Source organism: Solea solea, chromosome 9 (genome assembly GCF_958295425.1).
Source record: "Solea solea chromosome 9, fSolSol10.1, whole genome shotgun sequence".
Classification (NCBI taxonomy): domain Eukaryota; kingdom Metazoa; phylum Chordata; class Actinopteri; order Pleuronectiformes; family Soleidae; genus Solea; species Solea solea.
The window spans coordinates 19,106,870-19,132,746 of NC_081142.1; the positions used below are offsets into that span (position 1 = coordinate 19,106,870).

Genomic DNA, 25,877 nt, shown 5'->3' on the forward strand with positions numbered 1-25,877 from the left:
CCTTCAAGACTGTAGATTTAGGCAACTGGACTTGATTGAGTTAAGCTGAAGACACTTTAGTTAACCTCATACAAGATGCCTCTTTACTTCTGACTGGTGGGGAAACTCCATATATTTAAAGAAAATAATAATCTAATAGTTAGGTCATCTAATAGTTACATCATTGTTTATATGTGTAAAAATGTGGGTTACACCACACCGCGCTGCACCCACAGTAAAGAAAGCACAAACCTCCACCAGGGCTGCTCAGTTTTCCACACTGTTAATATCCTCAAGTGACCAGTATCACCAGCCAATCTAATCAGGTTTTCCTTCCTGCATAATAACCCATATCCCCAGACATTTTCATCAAAATCTGTCCTTTACTTTTTTTAATTTACGCAGCTCATAAACAGTCAAAAACATAACCTCCTCGGTGGAGGTATAATTACTTCTTTAATCAAGCAGAAACAAATAGGAACAAATTTAAACGAAGATATAATTTTTCAAGCAGAATGACATCATTACAGCTTCTTCGATGTCAGTGTTTGCTGCTTTTCATTGTCTCGATTTACAGTATTTTACTTTTACGTGTGTATTTTAGACCCAACTATTAATAATGAAGAACACACATACACACACACACATAAAAAGTAATACATTTTCAACACTGGTGTTTATACAGGGGGGTGTTTTAATGTTTCACATTTTTATTTGTATTCCTTTATTTCTGGGATTGTTTAAAAAAAAAAAACTGCCAGTTTAATAACATCGGAAGTATTGCTTGATAAATTATACGTTTCTGTTGAACAATCATCCAGAGAATCTAATATCCTAACTCAAAAATAAAAGCATTTATGATAAATATAATTTTAGCAATACTTAGTAAGACAGCTATGAAGCCTCTTGTTGCTATGATACCAGCCACAACTATGAGAATGTATGCAACCTATTGCTAACAAAGATTCATAAGCATTCAAATCAAAAGGTTCTCCTCAGGTTTGATCATAATTTATTAGTGACATGTAAGACATAGACCCCACACAAAAGAATTCCGCTGTAGCTTTGCAGTTGTAATTACTTTATTTTTATAGTTTCCCCATTAAAGTTATAGGTAACGACTCTTTTCATGGCACTAAAGAGTGGAGAAGACAGACATATAACCAGTCTGATGTCACTGCTGAGTCCAGGGTATTTATTTAAACTGTGTGTGGTGTTTCATTTGGAGCCACCTGTGGTTTTGCACACTGGCCTGGAGTAGCTGCTTTGGTTTAAAGCATTTTTGGCTGCAACCCTGAAGCAGTAGGTGGTCCAGCTCTTCAGATCAGTCTCTAAGGAATATTCAACATTCACGGTTTTCACGTTCACTGACTCATTATCCTGCTGCGCAACGTATGGTACAAGTGTGACGAGTGTGTACTCGGTTGCATCGTCCACCAGCGTCCACTTCACGAGCATAGACACTTCACTGAGTGATTCTATCTCTACATTTGGAGCGTCAAGATCTGAGATGGAAATGGGAAAAAAAGAGAAATTGGTAATAAATGGACAACTTTGATTGATAACTTTGTTTTCAATTATTTGCAGGTGGTGTAATATAGTAGTCACAGTATAGTCACCTTGCCCTAAATTGGCCTGGATTAGACTGCTCCGAAAATCCCTTCTTCTGCGACTTACTACTGGACCTGAGGAAATAGAGGAATGCCTGTTACAGATGGATTTCAAAGTCGCAAAGAGGACAAAGTGACACCGGCTGTTACAGTGACAAAAACCTCAACAAAAATACTAAATAATAATGATGTTGAATAATGATCATGTTAGTGAAATACTTTGTGTACAAACTGCACAGTGGCTGCAGTGTCACTCTGGCTTCTCCCCGAAGGTTTCAAAGTGTACTGAAATATGACTGTATAAACAATAAATAAACAATATTTGCACATTCTGAATGGTTTAGCACTGTGACAGTATTGCACAACTAATTGCACCTTACATTCTGCCTACACTACCCTTTTTTAACCATACTTGCTTTATTTTATTTATTTTCTATGCTTAGAGTTAAGTGTGTTCCTTTATTTTAGTTTTGTTAAGGTAACTCACAAAGTAACTTCCATTGCATAGTGTAACCACTATAGTGCAGCAACTGTAACATGTACCAAGGAAGGGGAGGGACCACCTGTATCCCTCACTGACATATTCACAGAGCCAATCAGGCAGAACAATGATGTAGGTGAATGATTTTATTCCAGAGAGCACTGAGACAGTGACTGAGCAATATTCACAACTACTACATATAGTAGATACTGGGCTCTACTACGCTCTGCTCATGCTTCCATGCTTTAATTGTCATGACACAGTCAAATTCCCTGTATGTGCACTCATACTTGGCCAATAAAGCTGATTCTGAATCTGATATCCATTTCCTGGACCTTCCAGGTGCTACAAAGTCTGGAAAAGCTGCTCCAGTTAAAATACAAATGCTCTGTCAAAACATTGATGATTTATGATACTAGATCAGGGTGCAGAAAGGACAGCGTCTGGGTCTGGATTCAGACCTAGGGTCTAAAGGGTAGCTGCATTACACTGACAGCCAGTACAAAAAGTTGACTTTAATCTTTTCACATCATCCACAAATGACTGAAATCAAGGAGAGAGAAATTTTGCTGCACCAGACCTGTAATCATTTGGTTCGGGTTGCTTTCCCCCACATCATTGCTAGCTGTCACTTCAGTGGCACTGGAATTGAAGTCTGTCAGAGGGCAGAAGAGTCCAGTGGTGTTGCAAAGCTCGGTGCGGTTTCCATCTGCTGTACTGTAGACGGTGTACATTGTAGCAAACACTGACGCGTCCCAGGTGAGCACAGCAGACTGTGAGTTACCGCTGTATCTCACATTCTGTGGAGGACAGGGGGCTGGGGAAGAACCAGTGAGATGCTGTTAATGAACAGACGGGAGTGTAATGTTTCAAACGTACAATAAAATGTGTGAAGTCTGCCTTTTCCTGGTCTTCGTATGCTGCTCTGTCAAGCAATACTATCAGACCTGACCGAGGGAGCGTTTGTGTGTATTCCCCCACAGTGCAGAGGTGGGTGGAAAACTGGAAAACTGCTGAACAACTAGCTTTTTTTGAGTAGCAGAATTCAATTATGTAACTTTTGTGGGCGTTTCTTTGTGTTTTAAGTTTTAAGTTACGGTTTTACCTCTGCTATACTGAGAAACACAAAGTGTGTTGTGTCGAACTGAAATATTAAACACTAGAGTTTTTTTAACAGCACCCTACTTTAAAGTGGCAATCTGATTTATTTTTAACTGAATAAATGTATTTTTAAATCATTCTCTATCACAGAATCAAGCCCACTGACGCAACACTTGTTTAAGTGCTTGTGTCATTGTAATATCGCATGTAAAATGTACTGTCTTGTGTTTGATATTCCACTTATGTACAAAGACATTATACATCAAAAGTGTCTCTACTATTTGTAAATGCCATGTTGTAGACTTGAACGTGATTTTCTTATTTTCTTCATATAAAGCTAAATACAAAAAGAGAATATTTGTGAATTTTTACAAGAAAGTCAAGTAAATCAGGGATGAGCACTATGTAAAATTACCTGTGACTCCAGATAGGGCACTGGAAGGCATGCCGGCACCAGCAGAGTTTCTGGCACGGACAGTGAGATTATAAGCTGTGCTGCAAGGCATGGGAAACTCAAAGTATTGTCTGGGCCACCAATAAGAAAAGACATCCATCTGGGCCTGTGGGTTATTTTGGATAAGGCCGGATATGTCTGCTCGATACTCAACATGGGAGCAATTGACATGGTCCCATGTTGTCATGGCCCAATATGTTTTTTCAATCCTCTGCATGCGGACCTTCAGAGAAGTCGGAGGACATGGAACTGAGAAGGAAAGAGACAGTATTTTAATAATGGACTGAGCCCAGTTACATTTTCAGCGCATGTCCTTCAGGTGTAGTTCTCAAAATGAGCAAATACAAAGGTACAGAGAAAAATTTTCTTTTTAGCTTTTGATGTGTACCTGCTCCAGCCTCCAGAGGTTCACTACATGAGCCGTTGCAGACGCTGTTAGAGGCTTCCACTGAGAAATTGTAAATTTTCCCACACTCCAGATATTCAAAGGTACAGGAAGGAGTAGTGCTTTCACAGTAGAGAGCGTCTCCATCCGTAGGTTGAGCACGGCCATAGTACATGACAGCGCCCGCAGTGGGATTCCATGACAGGATGGCAGAGTTGTCCTGACAGTCGATATTCACCGTGAGACCAGATGATGGACAGGGCACTGAAAGGAAGGAGCGTACATTTTAAAAACCTTGCACTTGTGTTATTGGAAAAACTGAAAGACCGCAAACCACAAAAATCACAGATTTTATAGGTTTATAGGAATAGTGAGTGAATCTTCTATTAATCGAATATTTCATTCAGTCATAAAAAATATAAATGTTATCATTACAGATTGCACTGTAAATTATACTGTGACCTGGAAAGGCTCCTTGTGGAAAATCCCCCAACAATTCTTCCTGTCTGAAGAAAGGAGGCTCACCTGTATCAGCCCATTTTCTAAGGCTGAACTGACCTCAAGTTTCAGCTGTGTTTATGGTATGCAAGTAGGGCTGCAACTAATGATTATTTTCAAAATTGATATAGCGGTTGATTATTTCCTCGATTAATCAAGTGATTGCTTGGTTTATATAATGTCAGAAAATGTTGATCAGTGTTTCTCAAACCTGCTGGAAATGATGATGTTCTCAAATGTGTTGTTTTTGTCCACAAACCAAAATTGTTCAGTTTTGATCATTTCTTTGTTATATGGAGCAGAGAAACCCACGCACACACGGGGAGAACATGCAAAACCTCAGTTGACCCTCTACTTGTGAGGCGATAGTGCTGCCTACTACACCACTATGTTCTGAAATCATTTTATCATTATATAATGCATACTTTGGTGAAAGTTTCGATTGGAAAACTCACATCTCTTGTGTTTATGTTGACTTAAAGGAATACTTCACCGATTTGCATTTAGATTTGTATTGAGAAATATCTTCATTCTTTTCTTTGTTACGTGCCCACCAGTGACACTTGGTCCTGTTAGCATAACTGTTTACATTCTGGGAATGAGGTCCCGTCTAAAAAGTGCGGAATTAGCGTTGCAATTTCAAACCTCGGACCAAGTGTCACTGGTGGGAACGTAACAAAAAAAAGAATGACGATATTTCTCGACTCAGGGGAAACTGAGGTTGGAAAGCAAAAATGTATTTACTTATTCTAGTAATACAAAGCTAAATGCAATTCGGTGAAGTGTTTCTTTAAGAGTAATCCTTAAACCAGCATTATAAAGCAAACTCTTGTCAAACTGGGGTCTACCTGTTTGGAAGGATGACAAATAAGGCATGCTGGTGCAGTTGTCTCCACTGGCAGTGATGTTCAAGTCGTACAACTGGCCACAGTGCAGATCAGCCAAGTTGCAGTTGCTCACTGGGGTGTTGCAGGTGGCGACATGTCCATCTTCTCCTGTGGCTGTGAGCAGGTAGGATATGGCCACAGGAGAGGCTCCCCACGTCACCACAGCCCCATTCTCCTCACACAAGTGTTCCACTGTCACATTTGCTGGTACACACGGTGCTACGAGAGGACAGGACATTTTCATCTGTGTTAAGTTTAAATTCACATCAAGCAGAGGAAATGTAGTACGTGCGAGTTTGTTGTCCCGAAAGCACAGAAAGTACCTGTTTTGATCTTCGTTGGTGGACTTCTGAGATTGCTGCATTTGTCAGAGGTAGCGGACACGATGACGCTGTACTGCATGTCGCAGGTGATGTTCTCCAACAGACAAGAATCAGAGGAGCTGTGACAGGAAATAAGGGTGTGGTTCTGATTCTCGGCAGTCACCACGTAGTCGGTTGTGTCCACTGTATTATCCCATTCAACCAGGATGGTGTCACTGTTGCATTGTGTCTCTACACTAACGGAGGTCAGAGCACAAGGACCTAGAGGACAGGGCACATATGATTAAAGATAAATTACTAGTACTACAACAAAAATGAGACCACATTGTATTAAATGTTACAACTATGCTGCCAGCCAGCAGACAGAGGAAATCAGTTTAAAACATTTAAATCATTGGACAACGTGCCCGTCTCTGGTGGACCACAAGATAAAATTGGTTATAAGGTAATTATTGGCATCACAACCTGGAATCAATTTATTCACATTCCCATTTTTGTTGTCCTTCAAACATTTAATTTGTTACCCAGGTCCAGAGTACGCAGTAATAACATTGTAAAATTAAAGTAATAACATTGCTAAAAAAACTAAAGACCCCAAGAAGGAAAACAATCAATGACTGAATAAACAAACAACCTCAAACCTTATCATAAATAGAACATATAGTTAAAAACTAAGCATTTAAGTGCATGGGGCAGATTTTTAGTGAACTTTTAGTATATTATAAACAGAAAGGGCAAGCTGTGACCCCATGGCACAGCGTCATTTATAGGACCTTCAATGTCAGTGTTTTATTTCAAGTTTACTTGATTAATTAATTAAATGAAATGCTTACAATTAACCCTTCAATGACTTCACTCAAAAATATCGATTAAATACCTGTCACAAGCTCAAAGATGCTGCTCTGGTTACTGTGGCAGTGTGTGTTGGCAGCAGTGACGCGGAAGGTGTAACGTGTCCCACAGTTCAGATCCAAGACTTCACAGTGAGAGGAGGTGCTGGTGCAGCTGGAGTTGTGTCCGTCCGATCCTTCGGCGTACACTAAATAGTGATGTGCCCCTTCAGACGTTTCCCACATCACGTTGGCCGAGTTCGCCACACAGTCCAGATCGCCCGTGGCATTGCTCGGCGAACACGGAGCTGTGGAGGGTGAAATGGAAAGGACTGAGCATCCAGACTGAATACTGTAAGAACTGTTTACATTATTGCAACTAACTGTTACACAAGATTAGATGTGACTTTTCTAAGCATGAGTGAAATGTCTTTTCATATTATTCTGTTTTTGTTTGCTTCGTTCTGATCTGGATATGCTTACAATACACACAACTCTCTTGTTTTAGAGCATTTTAGAGTTCAAAAGCTTTGCAGACTCAATTTTAGTTTGAAAACCTTGAGGCAGTGTTTTTAGTCTGGACAGGTAGAAACTGAGGCCTTTCGTTCTTATTTTCCACAACACGACTATTAGCTGTTAAGGAAAAGCGTCATCAACATTTAATTTCAGTTTCATCTAATCGCGATAAAAAAAAGAAATGTCTGCTCTGACTTTTTACTACTGTTGTTTCTACAACCACAGAGAAGAAAATCAGCCTAGTGCCCCCAAATGGAGAACTGTACGTCTTTAAGTGGACACATGAAAAAATAATAGGTGCAGCCTTATAAAGCCTGTTCCAGTGCATCACAGTACTTGATTACCATAATACAGCTGACTGCTTGAAGTTTACCTGAGCATGTCTTCACCACAGCACTCAGCGTGCTCTCACAGCCATCTCTTACAGACAACACAGTGACGTTGTATTTCTGTCCACATGGTAGATTGTTAATAGTGCAAGAAGTGCCGGTGGAGTTACAGTAGTGTCTCGCCCCAGTCTTGCTAACAGCCAGCGCATGGAAGTACTGGGCATCAGGGTTCGGAGCCCAAGAGATGGTTAAAGCACCTTCAGCACACTCTGTATTAACGATCACATTCTGAGGTGTACAAGGAGCTGAGGGGAAGAAAGAGCAAGAGCACAGAGTTAATACAGGAAACCAGAGAAATCCACATCGATAACCCACCACAAAGATGAGGAATTTACAGCACCTGTCCTAACGTAAGACACGTCACTCGCTACACTTGAACAGTACTCATCGAGGCCGAACACGGTCACATGGTAGGTCTGTCCACACTGAAGGTCACTCAGATCACAGTGGGTCATGGTGCTGTTACACTCCGTCTGATGACTTCCATCTGCTGTGACACCCACTGCAACATAGGACATTGCTCCACTGGCTTGCACCCATGTCACTGCAACAGTGTTTGAGTCACACTGTAGGGTAGCCTGGACATTAGTGGGGGTGCAGGGCACTGGGGGGAGAGAGGACAGAAGGTGTTAGAGGTTTTTTTTTTTATAAAAACACGGGACAAACATGAAAGAAGACCCAATGGACAAACAAACTCAGGTGCTGCCTCAATAATTCTTTAAAAAGATAAAATTGATTTAATAAACCAGAACCAAAGGAACCTGCTCACTGTACTAGCTAATCCTGGAAGTAGTCAGTGGTGTATCAGTAGTGTTGGTCAGTGAGTTGACTGAAATCCATTTGCAAATGAAAAAGGCCAACGTTAAAACTGAGTTTTAAGGTCCAGTGTGTAAAACCTAGAAGGGTTTATTTACTTAAATCAAATATACTACCCTTAAATATCTGTATAATTGTTTCAAATCCATCAGTTTTCAAAGCATTGAATAAGCCTTTTTTTATATATTTCAGGAGAGGACTTCATCATGCCGAGGCAAAAGGCCGACTCGACCAACACGAACCTGATGTGATAAAACCTCTGTATCTGTAGGGACCTCATTAGCTGCCGGACAACTCACAAGCAAAGGCCACCGTAGTTTACCGACACACTTGGGAAAGCCGTTACAATCTCACTCTCACTATTAGATGTCACTAATTGTTGGAATGGTTATTTCCATCTCACATTTCTTAATAGCAAAAGACCAGCAAATGTATACTTTCCTAAAAGGTCCTAAGTGTAGTGGATGGAACCCCTTATATTTAGATCCCACAGTGGCATCAGTCTCAACGCACAAGACAGGAATCGTTGTGTGGCACCTTGTACCAGCAAAATGCTGTGATCTAAGTCATCATATTTACTCACCTGAGAGCAGGTCCAGGTACGCGTGACTGTTGTCACACTGTCCATCCAGAGTGGTCACTGTCAGGTTGTAGAGTTGACCACAGTGCAGACTGTGCAGCTGACAACTGTTTTCATAGCTGTTGCATGTAGTCATGTGACCGCCAGGCCCAGAGGCTTGCACCAAGTATGAGGACATAACCTCTTCCTCGTCCCACCTCACCACGGCCGTGTCATTGCTGCAGATCATCACTGCGCTCACGTGCTGTGGTACACACCGCACTACAGACAGACAAGTAAGAAAGGTATTTAACATGTCTTACATCATAGGACACATGTCTAATGAAACTTCAGCATTATCCTGATAAACGAAATACAGAATTCTTACATGAGCTAATGTCCACATCAGAGCTTTCGCCGCTTCTACACGTCTCGTCTGAGGCCGAAACAGTGATGGAGTAGTTGAGGCCACACAGCAAGTCGCTGAAAACGCACGTCGGCTCGCTGCTGTTGCATGTTGAGGCATAGCCACCGTTGCCCTGGGCAACTGTGGTGTATGACGACGCCCCTTTGCTTGCCTCCCAAGAGACGGCCACAGCACCGGACTCACAATTCAGGTGGGCTTCCACCATCTGTGGTACGCAAGGTACTGAACAGGCACATGCAGACAAATATTAACCTCATAGCATGATTCAGGATCAATATTATTACTTCTAACTATAACTACTGCTAAAAGGCAAGTATATCTATAAGAACAAAATTTTTCTTCGTTATTTAAGTGAGCTTAATTAAAAAAAAAAAAAAAAACACAGCTATCAATCAAGAAGTTGACTTATTCCTACCTGCTTGTAGCTGCGTAGTGGCACTCCGCGATACATTGCACTTGTCATTGACGGCAAGCACACTGATGTTGTAGGTGTAGCCACACATGAGGTCAGGGAGGAGGCAGGACTGTGATGTCGTCTTACAGCTGGCTTCATGTTCCTCCATGCCAAATGCTTCCACAATGTAGGAGTCTGCCCCCACGCTGGCCTGCCACTCAACCTGGGCCGTGTTAGTAGAGCAGTTCAGGACGGCCTCAACGTTAGCAGGAGGACAAGGGACTGGTGGAGGGAAGAGAGGATGTTTGTGATCAATGTCAGCGTCTTCAGAGAACAGCTAATGTAAATTAAGTCACTTTGTCACAAATTGTTTAAAAACTTTTCCATGGATTCCAGAATGACAACATAACTGCAGATCATTTAAGAAAATTTATCAATACAATTATAATGTTGTGCTGACTAGAGAAAGCAGAGAGAGCACAAACCTTTCACCAAGGCTGCTCATTTCACTCAAGTGGTGATCTGTACTTGGATCACCACCAAAATGTATTCATTTCTTCCATGGGCCATAACCTACTCACCTAAAAATTTCATTAAAGTCTGTCCTTTCACATTATGAACGTATTTAAGGTGCTATTTAGAGAGTTTACCTGACTCCACCTCCAGACTGGTGCTTGGAGAACTGTCGCACTGCTCATTGGAGGCAACAGTAATCACATTATAGATCAGGCCACACTGCACATTCTGTATCTCGCAGTTGGTCAAGTTGGAGCTGCAGGTGGACGCATGGCCGTTAGAAGCACGGGCTGTTGCTGTGTAATCCAGGGCACCTCCTGAGGAGGTCCAGGCCACGTTAATGAAGTTAGTGACACAGTCCAGAACCACATTGCCGATGGCAGGGGTGCAAGGAACTGAGCGGGGGAGGGAAGAAATAGAGACTCGGTCAGTGACACAGTCACATATTATTCAAATAATGTTCTGAGATCCAGATTGTTGTACCTGATTTGAATTCCTTAGAAGGACTAGCCAAACTGGAGCAGATATTGTCCTCTGCTATCATCTGGACAAAGTAGGTCCGCCCGCAGGTCAGGTTGGTCAAACGACACATTTCATTTGTGCTGTCACAGGCGGAGAAATCTCCCAGAGTGCTCTGAGCCATCACTTGGTAAAACAGGGCCCCATTGCTGGCACTCCAGGACACAACGGCTTCGTTTGCAGAGCAGTCCATCGACACGTCCATGTCAGTAGGAACACAAGGCACTGGAGAAAACAAGAGGGATTAGCTCATCATATGACGAGTAAACAAAACCAAATCAAGTTGCAGGGATATCGAATCAAAATATTTTGCACTTGAACTGACTATAATTTATTTCCCCCATTCATTAAAACAACCTGTTATGAATCTACTTTTACAGCTGATTCACTTGAGATGGTGATAAAGAACAAGAACTGCACAACAAACACTGCTCTCACTAGACCACACCACACATAACCAGGCTCCTCATTCCTCCCTTCCACATGCAATATACTGTAAATTTTCAGTGCAATATACTTAATATTTATACTGTAAATATGAAGTCCTGTATATATTCTGCAAACTGTCTATAATGTACATTCTCCATTCTATTTTAGCAAATTTATAGCGTAAGTTTTAATATCTTTTTATGTTGTAATTTTTTTTGGTAATGCATGTTTATTATCTCTATCTTTACTGTCTTTGCTGCTGTAACAATGTAAATTTCCCCACTGCGGGACAAATAAAGGACTATCTTACCTTATCTTATCTTAAGAAGAATAGAGAAATATCAATACAGCAAATATAATAGCAATTGATCCAAACTAGTTTCATAAACTGTATTCACTTTTGTTAACCCACCTGATTGCAGGATCGTAGGCTCACTGGGGTCAGAGTTACACTCATCATTGGAGGCAACCACAGTCACGGTGTAGTTCTTTCCACAGGCGACGTTAGAAATGCCGCAGGGCTCACCGGCGGACCAGCAGCTCTTAGACTGGCCATCCTCCAGTGTAATTGTGGCAGTGTAGAAGTCAGCATCAGCTGAGCTGATCCACGACACCAAAGCAATGTTTGAGAGGCAGTTCATGGAGCTGGAGATGCCAGTGGGTGGGCAAGGCTCTGAGGGATCGATCAATCAATCAGTCTTTATTTGCATAGCACTTTTCATACAGATCAAATCTAACACACCTGTGTTAAGACATTGTTCATACAGAACTGAAAACATAACGCCAGTGTTTCAGGGGGATAGAATGAGAGGAATCTACCTGACTTAAGCACCAAGGGCTGACTGGGTTGACTTGTGCACTCAGAGTCGACCGCCTGAACAGACAGATAGTAATCCTGACCACACTGGAATTCTGAAAAGTAAGTCCAGGTGTCGTTGGTAGAGAGCTGCACTTTGTGGCCACTGCTGGTCTCTGCAGTCACGAGGTAGAGGTCTGCCTCTTCAGTGCCATTCCACGTCAGTGATACCACCTTAAAAATAGACGATTAAGTTTCGATTTTAGTCAAGAAGAAAATAATAATCAATCAAATCTTTATTGACCCTAGGGTTAGGGTGAAAAAGAGTTATACATTACCTCACAGATCCAAAACAGAATTGATTATTAAATTATTTCTATGTAAGAGAAAAGACAGAATATTCACCTTTGTGCTGCAGTTTATTGATGATGTCAAGCCATATGGTATGCATGGAGCTGAAAATGGCAGACACACAGCTTATTTGTGATTATGGTGGCATATACAATTGTTTCCATCATCAAATTTTCTGATGGTCATTGTGGAATCCTTATTTGATATATAAAATTGTACATAACAATACAGTGGAGATGCTACAACTATGGGAGGTTTGTCATGTCTGTGTAGAAATGTTTTGAATGATAAATCAAGTGTCATAATTGTAACTAACTCGAACCCTTAAGAATTAGATTTCATACTTTTATAGTAATGTGCGTACTTTATTGTGACCAATAACATTTATCTCAGAATGGGCATGTTTTCACATAATATTTAGGGGAATGCTGGACACTTACCCATCCGTATTGAGGTTGTGTTGCTTGGCAAGCTGCTGCAGTTGTAGTCCATGGCAATGACTTGAACTGTGTAGACCTTTCCACATTGCAAGTCATTCCAGGTGACGCTGGTGGTGTTTGTGCTATACGAGTGGACGGTGCCATGCGGTTCCGTTGCAAAGGCCAAGTACATCTCTGCTCCGTCGCTGCTGGCCCAGCTGAGCATACCCATACTGTTGTCACAGTGGATGATGCTCTGGACATGCATCGGGACGCAGGGAGCTGAGGAGAAAATAATCAGTGGAATCGCTGTGAACCCATGCATGTTTTATGAGACAAAAAAATATAAAATGAGTCATGTACTTGTCTTGAATTCTGCGGGCAGACTCATGTGGCTGAAACATCGATCATCCTGGGCTTTCACAGTGAAGCTAAACAGTTGTCCACAGGGCAGATGAACATCGATCGTTGTCTCATTTGTTTGGTAGAACATGACGTACCCCAGGTCTCCCATAGCCTCCACCATATAGTTTGACGCTCCCGCAGCTGCCGACCAATGCAGTGCCACCGTGTCGTTGTCACATGTCCCCCAGACCATCAGGCCAGTTGGCTGGCAGGGTTCTGGTGAAGGAGTTAAAGGGAAACGTCACTGCTTCAGCATAACATTGCAATTCAGGATTCATTTTCGAGTTGATTAGTCCCTTAGCCCTTCATTCAGCCCTTCAACATTTTGACTTTGAACAATAACAAATACTTGAATGCACCATACCTTAGAATTGTGTGGTCATTATTTTAAGTAATAAATAATTAAATAACATTAATAAAGAACGCCATTGAATATTATCACCTTGATTTAGAGAGAATAAAATACAAATATCATAAAATACAAATAAAATGCCAATACCAATTAAATTAACATCAATGTGAATGTGAATAACAGTGACAAAACTCTTGTGACGTCAAACCTTACTGACGTGCCAATGAATAAAAAACAAAGAAGATGTCTCATGTAACTATTATTAACAATCTCACATCAAGAATCATACAATTTTTTTGATCCAGTACTAGCAATAACACTCCAGTAATTCACATATGTGCAGTATCTTATGCAATCCTTCACAATATATACACTATAAATAGTAAACCTGTGTATATTCTGGTCACCCACTCTCTACACTGCATATTTTGTTCTATTTTTGTTGTAACAATATTTAATGTTTTTCTATACTATACATTCATTGATGTTAAAATGCATCTTTTCATGCATGTCTTTGCAAAACTCGTTAATTAGTGGTTAAGTGATAAATCTTTGTACCTGTCTGAATCGTCACAGTGCTGCTGGTTTCACTGGAACAACCATCAACATACGCAGTCACAGAGAATTCGTAGGTTTCCCCACAAAGCAGGTCGGGGAACACACAGGTGGAGTTGGTGGAGTTAAAGTGCAGAGTGTGCATGCTGCAGGTTGCAGTCACCACGTAGAGCTTCATTCCCTTAGCTTCTTCCCAGAAAAGGTTGGCCGTACCCGTCCCACACTGTTGGTCCACTTGCAGATACATGGGTTGACAAGGACCTGGACATGATGTAAATTTTAGTCTCACCAATCACAGAAAATGTGAGACATCTTATGTTTGTTGTATTGAACTCAGAATAAATGCACTTCCCCTTCATCTGCTCGGACTAACTAATGAGGTGTTGGTCTACTCACGTGTGCTGAAGGTGACCGCAGTCTGCCTCTCGACTTGGCAGTGGTCACAAATGGTTGTGAGGCTGATGGTGTATGTCAGACCACATTGCAGCTCGGTGAGTTGACACTGGAGGTCACTGGTCTCACAGGAAGCTCGGTAGCCCTCAAGTGTTACGGCAGTCATGATGTACGAGGTGGCGCCGTCGCTCGGGTTCCAGGAGATTACAGCTGAGTTGTTGTCGCAGTTCATGTCAGCCAACACGTGGACAGTTACACAGGGAGCTGGATACAGAGGAGAATGTGGTCAGAGGGAGACAGAACATGAATAAGGCTGCATTTAATTATTTCTAAAGATTTTTGAAAACCTAAACACATACTTTCTACCATCGAAACGTTGTTGTGTTAAGTGAATTTACTTTGTTGCTTATTTGCAAAAAAAGAAAATAGAGCTTGACAATACTTAAATTATAAAGATATAACCTGTGATTAATCTGTTCCTCAGAACCTGAGCACAGGCGAAAAAGTTCACCTGATATTAATCACATTTTTATCACATGCTAAAAATTGTATTATTTTGTGATTAACACCAGTTTTTAAGTCCATATTAACAATTTAAAGGAGCTCTTACCAGTTTGTCTTGACTGAGGATCAAAGTAATGCAAATAAAGTAACTTTACAAAGTTGACTTATTTGATTTATTTGATTATTTCTAATCCAAAGAAGTGCAATAAGCCTGATAAACACAGAAATGTTAATGCAAAAGCATTTGCACTTGGCAGGAGTTCCATTTTAGTTGCCTCTGTTTCTCTGTTTCATACAGGCTGTGATTTAGGGCAGTGGTGTTAACAAATGCAAACAGCCTGAACTTTTACTGACAGAGTCAGTCTGTGACACCAAGAAGCAGAAGAATTTCTCACCGTCTCAGCAGCTGCAGCTTAATTTATTTATTTAGATTCACTTCCTGACTAAGTGATTGATCCACATTTTTTTCCCCTGAAGTTGTTCCGTATTTGAACGATCATCAACTTGTCTTTAAAAGAGTTCACACTGGCCGACAAGACATTCTCAGAAAGATTCACTTGTGAACAGCGTAACAAAGGTAAACTAAAGTGCATTATATAGCACATTATTTAGTTGAACTGAAGCCACAACTGCAGGTGCAATACCTGCGACGAGTAAAACAGTGTTGGAGGCGCTGCTGTTGAGCGTCTCTCCGATGGCAATGACGCTGGTGTAGTAGGTCACTCCACAGTGAAGATCTTCTATGTTACAGAAGGTGTCAACATTGTAGCAGGACAGGGAGTGGCCATCTTGCCCAGCGAGTTGGACCATGAAGCCAACCGCATCAAAATTGGCCTCCCACGTCACGGTTCCCGTGTTGGTCTGACAGTCGACACTGGTCTGCACATTGTTGGGTGGGCAAGGTTCTGTTGACAGAAAAGTAAGGACAGGTTTAAAGATGTTCACAATATCTCTTAGACAGAAAAAATAAACACAAATCTGATGATCTGTGTTTTATTTATAAACTGACACTAAACATTGCATGACCTACATTTGGAAGATGCAGACTACAAGCACGTTGTCTCACCTGTTGTAATGTCAGCTGCATTGGTCGCGGTGGTCATGCCTTGACACACCTGGTTGTTTGCTGTGACACTGATGTTGTACGACTGGCCACATTGCAGGTCATACAAGGCACAGTTGTTATCACTAGTGTTGCAAGAGATGAGTAGGCCCTGCGCTGTCATTCCCTCCACTGAGTAGTTATCAGCACCAACCGCCAAGTCCCACATTACCTGGCCGATGCCATGGTTGTACACTGTGGTGATGTTTTCAGGGATGCATGGCTCTGGAAAAGAGGACAGAGAAGAGAAAAAAAGTGTTCAGGCGTTAAGGAAAACAAAAATGAGTCGAGAATCTGGAGGATTGTTTAAAAATGGAAAAAAACTGATAAATATCATAATACTGTACATGAATTAGTGCAATTCTGTTTGACTAATTTTATACTGTAAAATCTGCATGAACAGCAAGATCTTAAACACAAACCATGGCGTTTTACATGTTTCTTTACTCTATTTTATCAAGATACTGACACTGAGCTCTGTATAATTATTCTAACACGCTAAATATGAATCACAAAAACAATAAAAGTGAGTTGGACTACTCGTTTATTAAATCGTATCAGCCCAATGGGTGAGGATTATAAATTAATTGATTATGTACGTGTGCCACGTGAGGATGATGACTTTGTACATCAGATGTATGTTGTACTGCAGTTGGAAATTGGTAACACGTTTTTTGATTAAAAGCAAGAGTAAAAAAAAAAAGAGAAACTGTATATTGCCCTCAAGTAGACATATGGCATTTTCAAATCCCAACTGCAGTCTAGCAAAGTTAAACAGCATCATGTATCATAACATAAATGTCTAAGCATGCAGACAGCATCACTAAACCTGTGTGTGCTGTTGCTCACCAGTCAACAGTTGTCCTGTTACGTGTGCAACGCTGCTGCATTTATGTCCCACTGCGCTCACAGACACAGAGTAGCTCTCACCGCAGCGCAGCCCTTCCAGCTTACAGTTGGTCATGTTGGTGTCAAGGGTGACGTTGCCTGACGCGGCAACAGCGTTCACCACGTACGACAATGCTCCGTCACTCTCATACCACGCCACCCTGGCGGTCTGCGAGGGGCAGTCAAAATATGCCTGGATATGTGTTGGTTCGCAGGGAACTGAGAGAGGAACAGATGATAAGATGACACACATGTCTACAATGATATTTATATGTAAAAAAAAAACAATAAAAACAAGACATACAAACTTGTTTAAGAGTGAGTGAATGTTATGGTATATTATAGTAATATACTATGAATTATACAATAGGATTAGCAATATATATAACCTTCAAAGAATCACTTACTATGTTTGCATGGACACAAATAATTGGAAAATAAAATTCCCTGATTGGAATAAAACTAAAATAACTTAAACAATTGCTGGAGATGGACCAAAACATGGCGAGAGCAGGAACAAAAAACTGGTGTATGGTTAGTTTTCTTATGAGAGACTTTAAAAGAACTCTGGATTGTAGGTTAGTTTTTTGATTAAAATAAAAGTTAGTTGATTAAATAGGAATGAGCCAAATCATGCTTTGGGTTATTTATGGGATAGGGTTAGCGTTTCAAATAGCTTGAATGTGTTAACAACTCCAAAGTTAAAAAAGGTCTAAAATTACTGTATCAGCCTGATATCGGTATCGGTACATACTTGAGGTTGGTAATCGTTGTTGTTATTAACGTGAGGAGTAACTCTGTTATTACAGGTGCTTTAACATTTGAAGGGAATTAGTAACATCTAATGGTAAGACTTCATTCATTCATTCATTGTCTACTGATTTATCCTCCACATGAGGGTCACAGGGCCACTGGAGCCAATCCCAGCTGACACCGGGCAAAAGACGAGGGTTCCACCCTGCACAGGTCGCCAGTCAAAGGCAGGACTTAGAGACAAACGACAAACAACCATTCATTCTCACATTTACACCTACAGTCAATTCAGTGTCCAGTTCACCTCCACATGTTTCTGGACTGTGGAAGTAAACTGGAGAAGTTGGAAAAAAACATAAACACAAGGGGGATCATCACAAACCTGGAAGGCAACAGTGCTGAACACTGGTGATCAGACATGAAAAAGTGATATGGTGCCATCACTACAATTAAATGCAGGAGCGTAGCTTCATTGTGGTGATCAAAAGTATTGTTTGAGGAGCATAACGTAGGCCCACTTTTGAAAAAAAAGACAAGTAAATGGTGGCACGGCAAAGGGTCAAGCGACAACGGTGTTTGTACAAAATGCAGATTAGAAGTGGAGCTTCTACTCATACTTGTGGACAAAGTCTGCACATGTCAAAATAGTTTATTTCGGATTAAAAGTTTGATGCTTGTATGTACATTTTATTTAACTCCGAAACTTTTGAGATTAAAATGTCTAAGACATACAGTAGGTCACGGCCCACGGGCCACACCCGGCCCCCCTGTAAATTTCATCCGGCCTGCCACTTTGATATTTATAGCTTTTTTCACCTGACCATTTTAACCCCTGGTCTAAGATATGAAAACCATATTATAGGTGCTTATAGGACAGAGAGGAATCCTTTCTCTACTTGACTGGTCACTATTATGTAGTGAGAGTTACCTGAGGGCAATTCAACCACATGACTGGTTGGGCTGTCACATAGACCATCAGAAGAGATCACAGAGATGCGGTAGATCTGGCCGCAGCCGATCCCAGCCACATTGCAGCTGCCCTCCGTTGCGCCCTGACAGGTTGTGGTCTGACCGTAGCTGTCATGCACTGTGGCGACGTACGAGTCAGCTCCTGCACTCTCGGACCAGCTCACAACCAGGGAATTGGCCTCACAGTCCACCACTGAGGAGATGTTTTCTGGGGTGCACGGCGCTGGTGAGAGGAGGTGGAGAGAACATATTTTTGTTATTAGATGTTTCGGATGTTTGTAATGACAGAAAAATATTTCATTTTACAGATCAACAACTGGTTTACAGTCACAGAAGCAGAGTATAGTACAGCCACACCCACACTCTCACTCTACTTATCACTGGTTCATGCACATGGTAATGTAGGCGGAGCCATTCTCCTTTGCTTCCGCATCAATACACGTAACGCATGTGATTTTATGTGCTGTAAAATTATGGCAACCTCCTCAAATAAACTTGCCTGAAGTACACATAAAAGGCTTATTCTAAGGCTATGTAAACCATTATATACTTACACACTATTACACACTTATACAAACACACTTATGAGTAGGATGTTAAATTTCTGCCCTCAAACCCTCCTAAATGTTACACACTAAACTACAAAAATGCACAGTTACTTCCTGAAATCTGTGCTGGTTGACTTTTTGCTACACGTTTGAACAGATTGATTAAACACACTGTAACACAGCTTTACAAGGAAGTACATGCACACGCTTGTGAATAACAGTATTATGTCAGTGCACACCTGTCTTGATGGTCACACTTTCACTGGGTCGGCTCTTGCAGCCTTGGTCTTCTACTGTCACAGTCGCATTGTAGAGCTGCCCACAGCGTAGGCCTGTCAGCTCGCACTCCTTCTGAAAGGAGATGCACTCGTCCTCGTGGCCATCGGCACTCACAGCTCTCACTCGGTAAAGACCCCAGCCTTTGCTGTAGTCCCACGTCATGGTGGCAACATTGTTAATGCAGTTCAAACTGGCTTCGAGGTTGTCAGGAATGCATAACACTATGGGGAGAGGTTCATACAGCAATTAACTTCTGCATCATTTTGATTCATTTTAACTCTCATGTACTTTAAATACACTGTACCCGTCCTGGTGATGTGCATTTCATTCTGGGAGCTGTTGCAGACTCGTCCCTCAGCCATGAGGTGCAGTGTGTAGAATTCTCCACATGCGAGGTCACTGATGCTGCAGCTATTGTCTGCTGTGCTGCAGCAAGTTGTTTGTCCATTCATGTCCTCCAGTGTGGCCTTGTACTTTACTGCGCCATAAACTGCTGACCAGGTGATATTGACTGCGGCGATGTCACAGGACACTGTAGTTTCTACATTTGCTGGGGGACATGGAGCTAGGGGAAGGAGAAGCCATTTTAAAACTTTCACTTGCACAAACCCCTTCCTTTTCCCTTTTACAGCAAAACAGTGTTTTACCTGTCTCTGATGTGACAGCATTGCTGGGTGAACTGGAGCACTGATGGTCACGTGCCATTAGGGCGAAGGTGAGGTTCTGGCTGCACTTCAGCTCCGGCAGAGAACACACCCCCTCTGATGAGTCATTGCACACAAACGTCTGGACGGCACCTTGGCTGTCTGTCACCACAGAGACATAGTCCTCAGCCCCTGTAGACTCCTCATACATCAGCCAGGCTGAGTTCGACAGGCAGTCGATCTCCACATCAGAGACCTTGGGTATGCAGGGAACTGGAGATAACAGGTAAGGAAGGATCAGAAAATGTGCACATACATAAAATACGAGGATTTTAAAACACGTTGGATGGTTAAAATAATACCATCTTTTTAAGTTTTACAAAACTTTATGCCATTTTGTACATGTATAACATGATTACTTTTTTTAGTTTCGCTAAATATTTTGTCCTAATTTAGTTTCTATTCTTATTTTAATTATTTTGTTACAATTTTACTGGTCCTTTTATCTCATCTCATCTGAGAAAAATTCAGGGTCCATCAAGAATTATGCGAGGGTTTTAAAATTAGTCTGAAGTAATAACAGAAATCCTTTCCTGTAATGGCTTGCCCTCACTGACAGAATTGCTGTATAAAAGAAAATAAATGGAAATAAGATAAATAAAAGAAATCAAAAGATATGTAATACAAGCATTTGTTAGACCCACAGGTGCACAATGATCGCTTTATTTTCATTAAATTATATTGAATTAAACTAAAAATATTACTGATCCTTGCCTGTTGTGATCATTTGTGTGAGGCTGTCTCTGCCCACACATCCATCCCTGGACGGTGTGATGGTGATGTTGTACTCTGTCCCACAATCCAGTGGGCTCAGGTCACAGCTGCTGCTTGTGCCAGTGCAATTGTGCCTGTAACCCATTTTGTCAACCGCCGTCACCGTGTGCACGACTCCCGCCACGCTGGCGTTCCAGGCCACGGACACAACTCCGGTGCTGCAGTCAGTGGTAGTAAGGAAGGACGAGAGAGGGCAGGGAGCTGTGCAGAAAACGAGAGAAGATGAAGAAGTAGAAGAAGAGAACATTGTTGAGGCGAGGATACAAGATGACAAAACTGTACAAAAAAAAAACTTGTGTGAAAAAAAAAAACGTTAAAATAAAATAAATCATTTAAGGTTAAAGATATAATGTAAACCCTGACCAAACTTAAATATGGATATACCTACAGTATATTCTAGCTTTATAACTTTTTTTAAACATTTTTAAAGATGGAAAAGAACAAGACCACATTTGTGCATTACATAGCATTTCTGATTATTATTACTTCCATTTCCAACACCTACGATTGCTTTAGAGGGGTAAAGGACCCATTCACCTTTATCTTCAGGAGTTCGTTGTAGGCAACTAGACTTTACTGAGTCAAGACGTTTCACCTCTCATCCAAGAGGCCTATTCACTTCTGAATAACCGGTGGAAAAATGGAGATATTTTCAGACGACTGGAACCCTGTCTAGAGAGTCGTTCTGTGAAACTATCCAGGTCATTCACACCTGACCCAGTTTCAGGTGTTTGACCTTGCCCAAAACCCACACGTACACAGGGTAACTGTGCAAACTCCAGATATAAAGGCCCTCGGGCCAAAGCGACTCCATATTAAAGCATAAAAATACAGACAACTTAAACGTCACCTGGAGCTCTACCAACCTGTAAAGATCTGTTCTTGGGGACTATGGGAGCTGTTGCAGGAGTTATCCATGGCCATGACTGAAACGTTGTACATCATATCACACTGCAGGTTGCTCATTACACTGTGATGCTGATCTGCCACGCAGGTGCTGATGTGGCCTTGACTGCTGGACAGGGAGGTACAGAACTGTAAAGCGTGTCCCGTGGACTCCCAGGTGATGTTTAGGACACCATCCCGACAGTCCAAATGGTGCTGTATGTTCTGTGGCACACAAGGAGCTGAAGAGAGAGAGCACATGAGTGTGTGCATGTGGGCACAGGAGGATGAACTTCAGATTTCAGACTTCATGTCATTTAAGTTAAATTAATGCAGCAGCAGTTTCAAGGGAAAATTACCTGCAAAAATGTATGATCACTGTATAGATTATATTGTATATATGTTGCATTTCATGGTGAAGGTTTTATTTACTTACTTTGTAATAATAATCTGTGACTACATTGTTTGTCTGGTACATTTTTAAGACTTTATACATAAAAAATGTATTATTACAGTGAAGCTGCAGTATTTAGATACCATTTCAAAACATACATGTGTTGTTGTCGCTGATTTAATAGAAAGTAAACAATAACAATAACATCTTTAATTAAAACAGTTCAAGCAGGGAGCGCCAAAGACGAAATGGGTCTTGGATTTCAGATATAGTATATTGTGAATAAGAGTAATACTTATTTTAAGTACATACTGTATGTAAACTTCAGCCTGTTCTAATATTGCTTCTGAATCAATCGATATTCAAAACAGTGCACTTGCTTCACAAAAGCCAGACTCAGACATGGCTCAGGCTTATAAACCCACCTGTACTAAACACTTTGACGTTACTCTTGTCTCCAAAACACGTATCATCCACACCCACAGCGTAGACGTGGTACTGCTGCCCACAGGGCAATTGGAATATCTGGCAGCTGGTGCTGCTGGTGTTGCAGGACCACTTGCTGCCCTCTGCATTCTCAGCCACAGCCATGTAGGAGGCCGAGCCCACCGAGGGCTGCCACATCAGCATGATGTCATTTGATTCACAGATGGAGAAGACCCTAAGGTTGATGGGAGGGCAGGGAGCTGGAGAAGAATAGCCCAGTCACCTTCATTGCATGCATCACACGAGCATTTACATACAGTATAATGTAAACACACAAAAACAAAAATAACAATCGGTTGAGTGAAAACCGTGGGGGTGTTAATTAATATCACCATACCTGAGGTGATTCTGTTCCACTCCTGGGCTCGGCTGGGGCAGTTATGTCCCTGTCCACTGACCGACACAATGTAGGTCTCTCCACATTGCAGAGAGGTGATGTTACAGGAGGAGCCACCGGTGGAGCAGGTCTGCTGTGGTGCGCTGGAAGACGGAACGGCTGAGGCATTGTAGTACAAGATGCCACTGCCAGGCGTCCAGGACACAGTGGCAGTGTGAGTTTTGCAGTCCATTGTGGTCATTAGACCACTGTGGGGACAAGGACCTAGCATACATAGCAGAATGTCATGTGGATATGCAATGTATAAACAACTTTTTTTTTCTGTTTCTCAAGTTCTGTTGATTCCTGATTTTAAATTGACCGTATAAGCAGATTTAAAATGTGTGAATATTCAAATGGCATGATTCTTTAACCAAATCACAGCATGACTGTTGGTCTTCGTGAACAGAAATTATGTAATATTCAGGGTTCAGAATGTGCACAGAATGTGCTGACACAGCTTAAGATGGGAGGGTAACTTGTATGAGCAGCCTCGCCCACAGCGTCCACTTTTATTCATTTGCAGCATGCTCTGCATCTGGACAAGTGATCATCCTTGGGATCTTAGGCAAGAAAGTCTTTGTAATTTTCTTTGGTGAGCCAGAGATTCTAGAATTTGCATTTCGCAGGCACCTTGTAATTTGCTCTCTCTTGCCTAATTTTACTTGCTCATTGTTTTGCATGGAATCTCACGTCAACGGCGGAGAGACACAGTGGACAGTGTCCACAACACCGCTAGTAATCATGACTCCACGTTTGTTCAGTGTAGGCCTATAGTCTACGTACATCAAGCAATGCGGGCCATTAAACAGTAGGTGGTGTCATAACAAACAAGGGAGACATTTACCTATCAACTTAACTTCTTTCTTGCACAAATTTAGGGTGATTTTTACAACAGTTATTATTCATTTAAGTATTGCTTCTTTAAGCAGTAGAATTCACTTCTGTGTCTTTTTGTTGGCACTTCTTTGTGTCTTTAGTCGTGCTCAAACTTGTTTGCAGTCGTCCCACTTTACTAGCACAACGTTGCCGTTTCTCCCTGTCTCGATATAAACCAAATCACTTCCTGTGCACAGAAATGTTGCCTGGAGACATGAGATGTAAAAACAGCTATACTGAGAGAGTTAGGTGGAGTTGATAGGCTTTATCAACATTGTGTGAACTTATCTGACAATGGTTTAAATGTGTCAGATAAGTTCAGATATTTATTTACATTTTTATGTTACACACTTTATGAGTTATGACTGACATTCATCTGCAACAGGTTAGCAAACCTTGATTGAACAAAAATCCAGGAAAAATATTATTGTGTTTTATTACCTGTGGACTGAGTGACGGACTCACTGACCAAACTGGCGCAGGAGTCGTGAAGACCCACTACAGTGAAGTTGTAGTCTTGCCCACATGCCAGGTTGTTCATGGAACAGGTGGTGCCTGTGCTGTTACAAGTCGTGTGGTAGCCAAGAGTGCCGTGAGCATAGACGGTGTAAGATGTGGCACCAAGCGCAGAGTTCCACATGGCCGTGGCTTGACCGCTCAGGCAGTCTATTTGAACCCGGAGGTTGGTGGGAACGCATGGGGCTGGTGGAGATGAAGATTCAAATATGAGGCAAGGTCCTTTTGAGTTAAGCTGTACAACTGAGTACAACTGAAACTAAATCGTTATTTAAACAAGTTAGATTAGATCGTGATAATTCTATTCAAGCCTCTTGGTGAGTTACAGGGTGACAGCATCATCATTTATTATTGAAGCTTAATGCGTTCAATAATATACACACAAATCATATGATAATTTTATCACCACAGATTAAACCACAACACCATCTATCCCTTCACCACCAATACATAAAAAAATGCATAGAAATATATCATTCAGATGTAATTAAACAAATATGTGATTGTTATACATTACTTTAATAGAGTATTCCAGTTTTGTATTGCTTCATAATCTCATTATTTGGAAAAACACTTTGCACAGAATACAGATAAATTTCAACTAAATCATGAGGTAGATTTCTAAATTATTAAACCAAATACAAGTATAACTTCCATGCTTGCTCAATTTAAAAACAATATCCACAACAGTGTTTTCGTTCTTCTGCTAGTCATTTTCAGTCACACTGATTTGCATGTACCAATGCTATCCTTGCATGTGATCAAAATAAATTAATTCCTGCTTTTGTGTAGAAAGAAAAAAGAGCTATATCTGTAGAGACCAAATTGTCTGGTAAAAATCAATAAAATGAACAAAAGATGCAAGGCTTGTCTGCTGCACATTACAATAATGTTTGCTACCTTGTGAGTGATTCTACCTGTGTTGAGGCTTGTGACAGCAAGTGGGTCAATGCTGCATGAATTTGTGTGGCCGACCACACTGATGGAGTAGCTGTCGCCACAGGTCAGATCGTCGAAGGTGCAGTTGGAGCTGCTCGAGTTGCATGTGGTGATCACTCCTGCACTGTCGACCGCTGTCACCACCTGAGTCTGGTTCGGGCCTGAGTTTTCCCACGTCACAGATACCAAGTGAGTGCTGCACTCCAGACTCACCATTACATTGTCTGGTTTGCAGGGCGCTGGTGATTTGGACAAGGACAAATAAGATTAAAAGTGAAATGTAAGAGCCATGGCTCAGAATCGCTGGAATGAGTGGCCACATAACATTAGACAGGCCCCTTCACTTCCCGTTTTTAAAGCTTGTCTCAAGACGCACATCTTCTCCTTGGCGTTTCACACAGTGTGAGTTGTTGGCTATTTGCAGAACTATTTTTTATTTTTACTGTACAACACTTTAGGCAACTGTATTGATTTTTATTTGTAACACAAATCCTAAC

General features: G+C 41.4%; 1 protein-coding gene across 1 annotated transcript in view; it reads right to left on the reverse strand.

Annotated features, from left to right (window-relative positions):
* Positions 1-653: 653 nt before the first annotated feature.
* Positions 654-25,877, reverse strand: part of LOC131465968 (uncharacterized) — a 41,870-nt gene continuing 16,646 nt past the window's right edge. The window contains exons 25-59 of the mRNA XM_058638976.1: positions 25,359-25,619; positions 24,367-24,627; positions 23,008-23,271; positions 22,610-22,870; positions 21,772-22,032; positions 20,846-21,106; positions 20,075-20,344; positions 19,732-19,992; positions 19,388-19,648; positions 18,560-18,823; positions 16,840-17,097; positions 15,955-16,215; positions 15,533-15,793; positions 14,388-14,648; positions 13,995-14,252; positions 13,043-13,300; positions 12,701-12,961; positions 12,315-12,364; positions 11,933-12,143; positions 11,526-11,786; positions 10,649-10,909; positions 10,300-10,560; positions 9,671-9,931; positions 9,217-9,477; positions 8,853-9,110; positions 7,794-8,057; positions 7,438-7,698; positions 6,596-6,856; positions 5,719-5,979; positions 5,357-5,614; positions 4,014-4,274; positions 3,587-3,874; positions 2,651-2,887; positions 1,599-1,664; positions 654-1,484 (exon numbers count right to left, since the gene is read on the reverse strand). Of these exons, the coding sequence (XP_058494959.1) occupies positions 1,198-1,484; positions 1,599-1,664; positions 2,651-2,887; positions 3,587-3,874; positions 4,014-4,274; positions 5,357-5,614; positions 5,719-5,979; positions 6,596-6,856; positions 7,438-7,698; positions 7,794-8,057; positions 8,853-9,110; positions 9,217-9,477; positions 9,671-9,931; positions 10,300-10,560; positions 10,649-10,909; positions 11,526-11,786; positions 11,933-12,143; positions 12,315-12,364; positions 12,701-12,961; positions 13,043-13,300; positions 13,995-14,252; positions 14,388-14,648; positions 15,533-15,793; positions 15,955-16,215; positions 16,840-17,097; positions 18,560-18,823; positions 19,388-19,648; positions 19,732-19,992; positions 20,075-20,344; positions 20,846-21,106; positions 21,772-22,032; positions 22,610-22,870; positions 23,008-23,271; positions 24,367-24,627; positions 25,359-25,619 (8,711 nt within the window). The 3' untranslated portion in view covers positions 654-1,197. The remainder of the gene's footprint in view (positions 1,485-1,598; positions 1,665-2,650; positions 2,888-3,586; positions 3,875-4,013; positions 4,275-5,356; positions 5,615-5,718; positions 5,980-6,595; positions 6,857-7,437; positions 7,699-7,793; positions 8,058-8,852; positions 9,111-9,216; positions 9,478-9,670; positions 9,932-10,299; positions 10,561-10,648; positions 10,910-11,525; positions 11,787-11,932; positions 12,144-12,314; positions 12,365-12,700; positions 12,962-13,042; positions 13,301-13,994; positions 14,253-14,387; positions 14,649-15,532; positions 15,794-15,954; positions 16,216-16,839; positions 17,098-18,559; positions 18,824-19,387; positions 19,649-19,731; positions 19,993-20,074; positions 20,345-20,845; positions 21,107-21,771; positions 22,033-22,609; positions 22,871-23,007; positions 23,272-24,366; positions 24,628-25,358; positions 25,620-25,877) is intronic.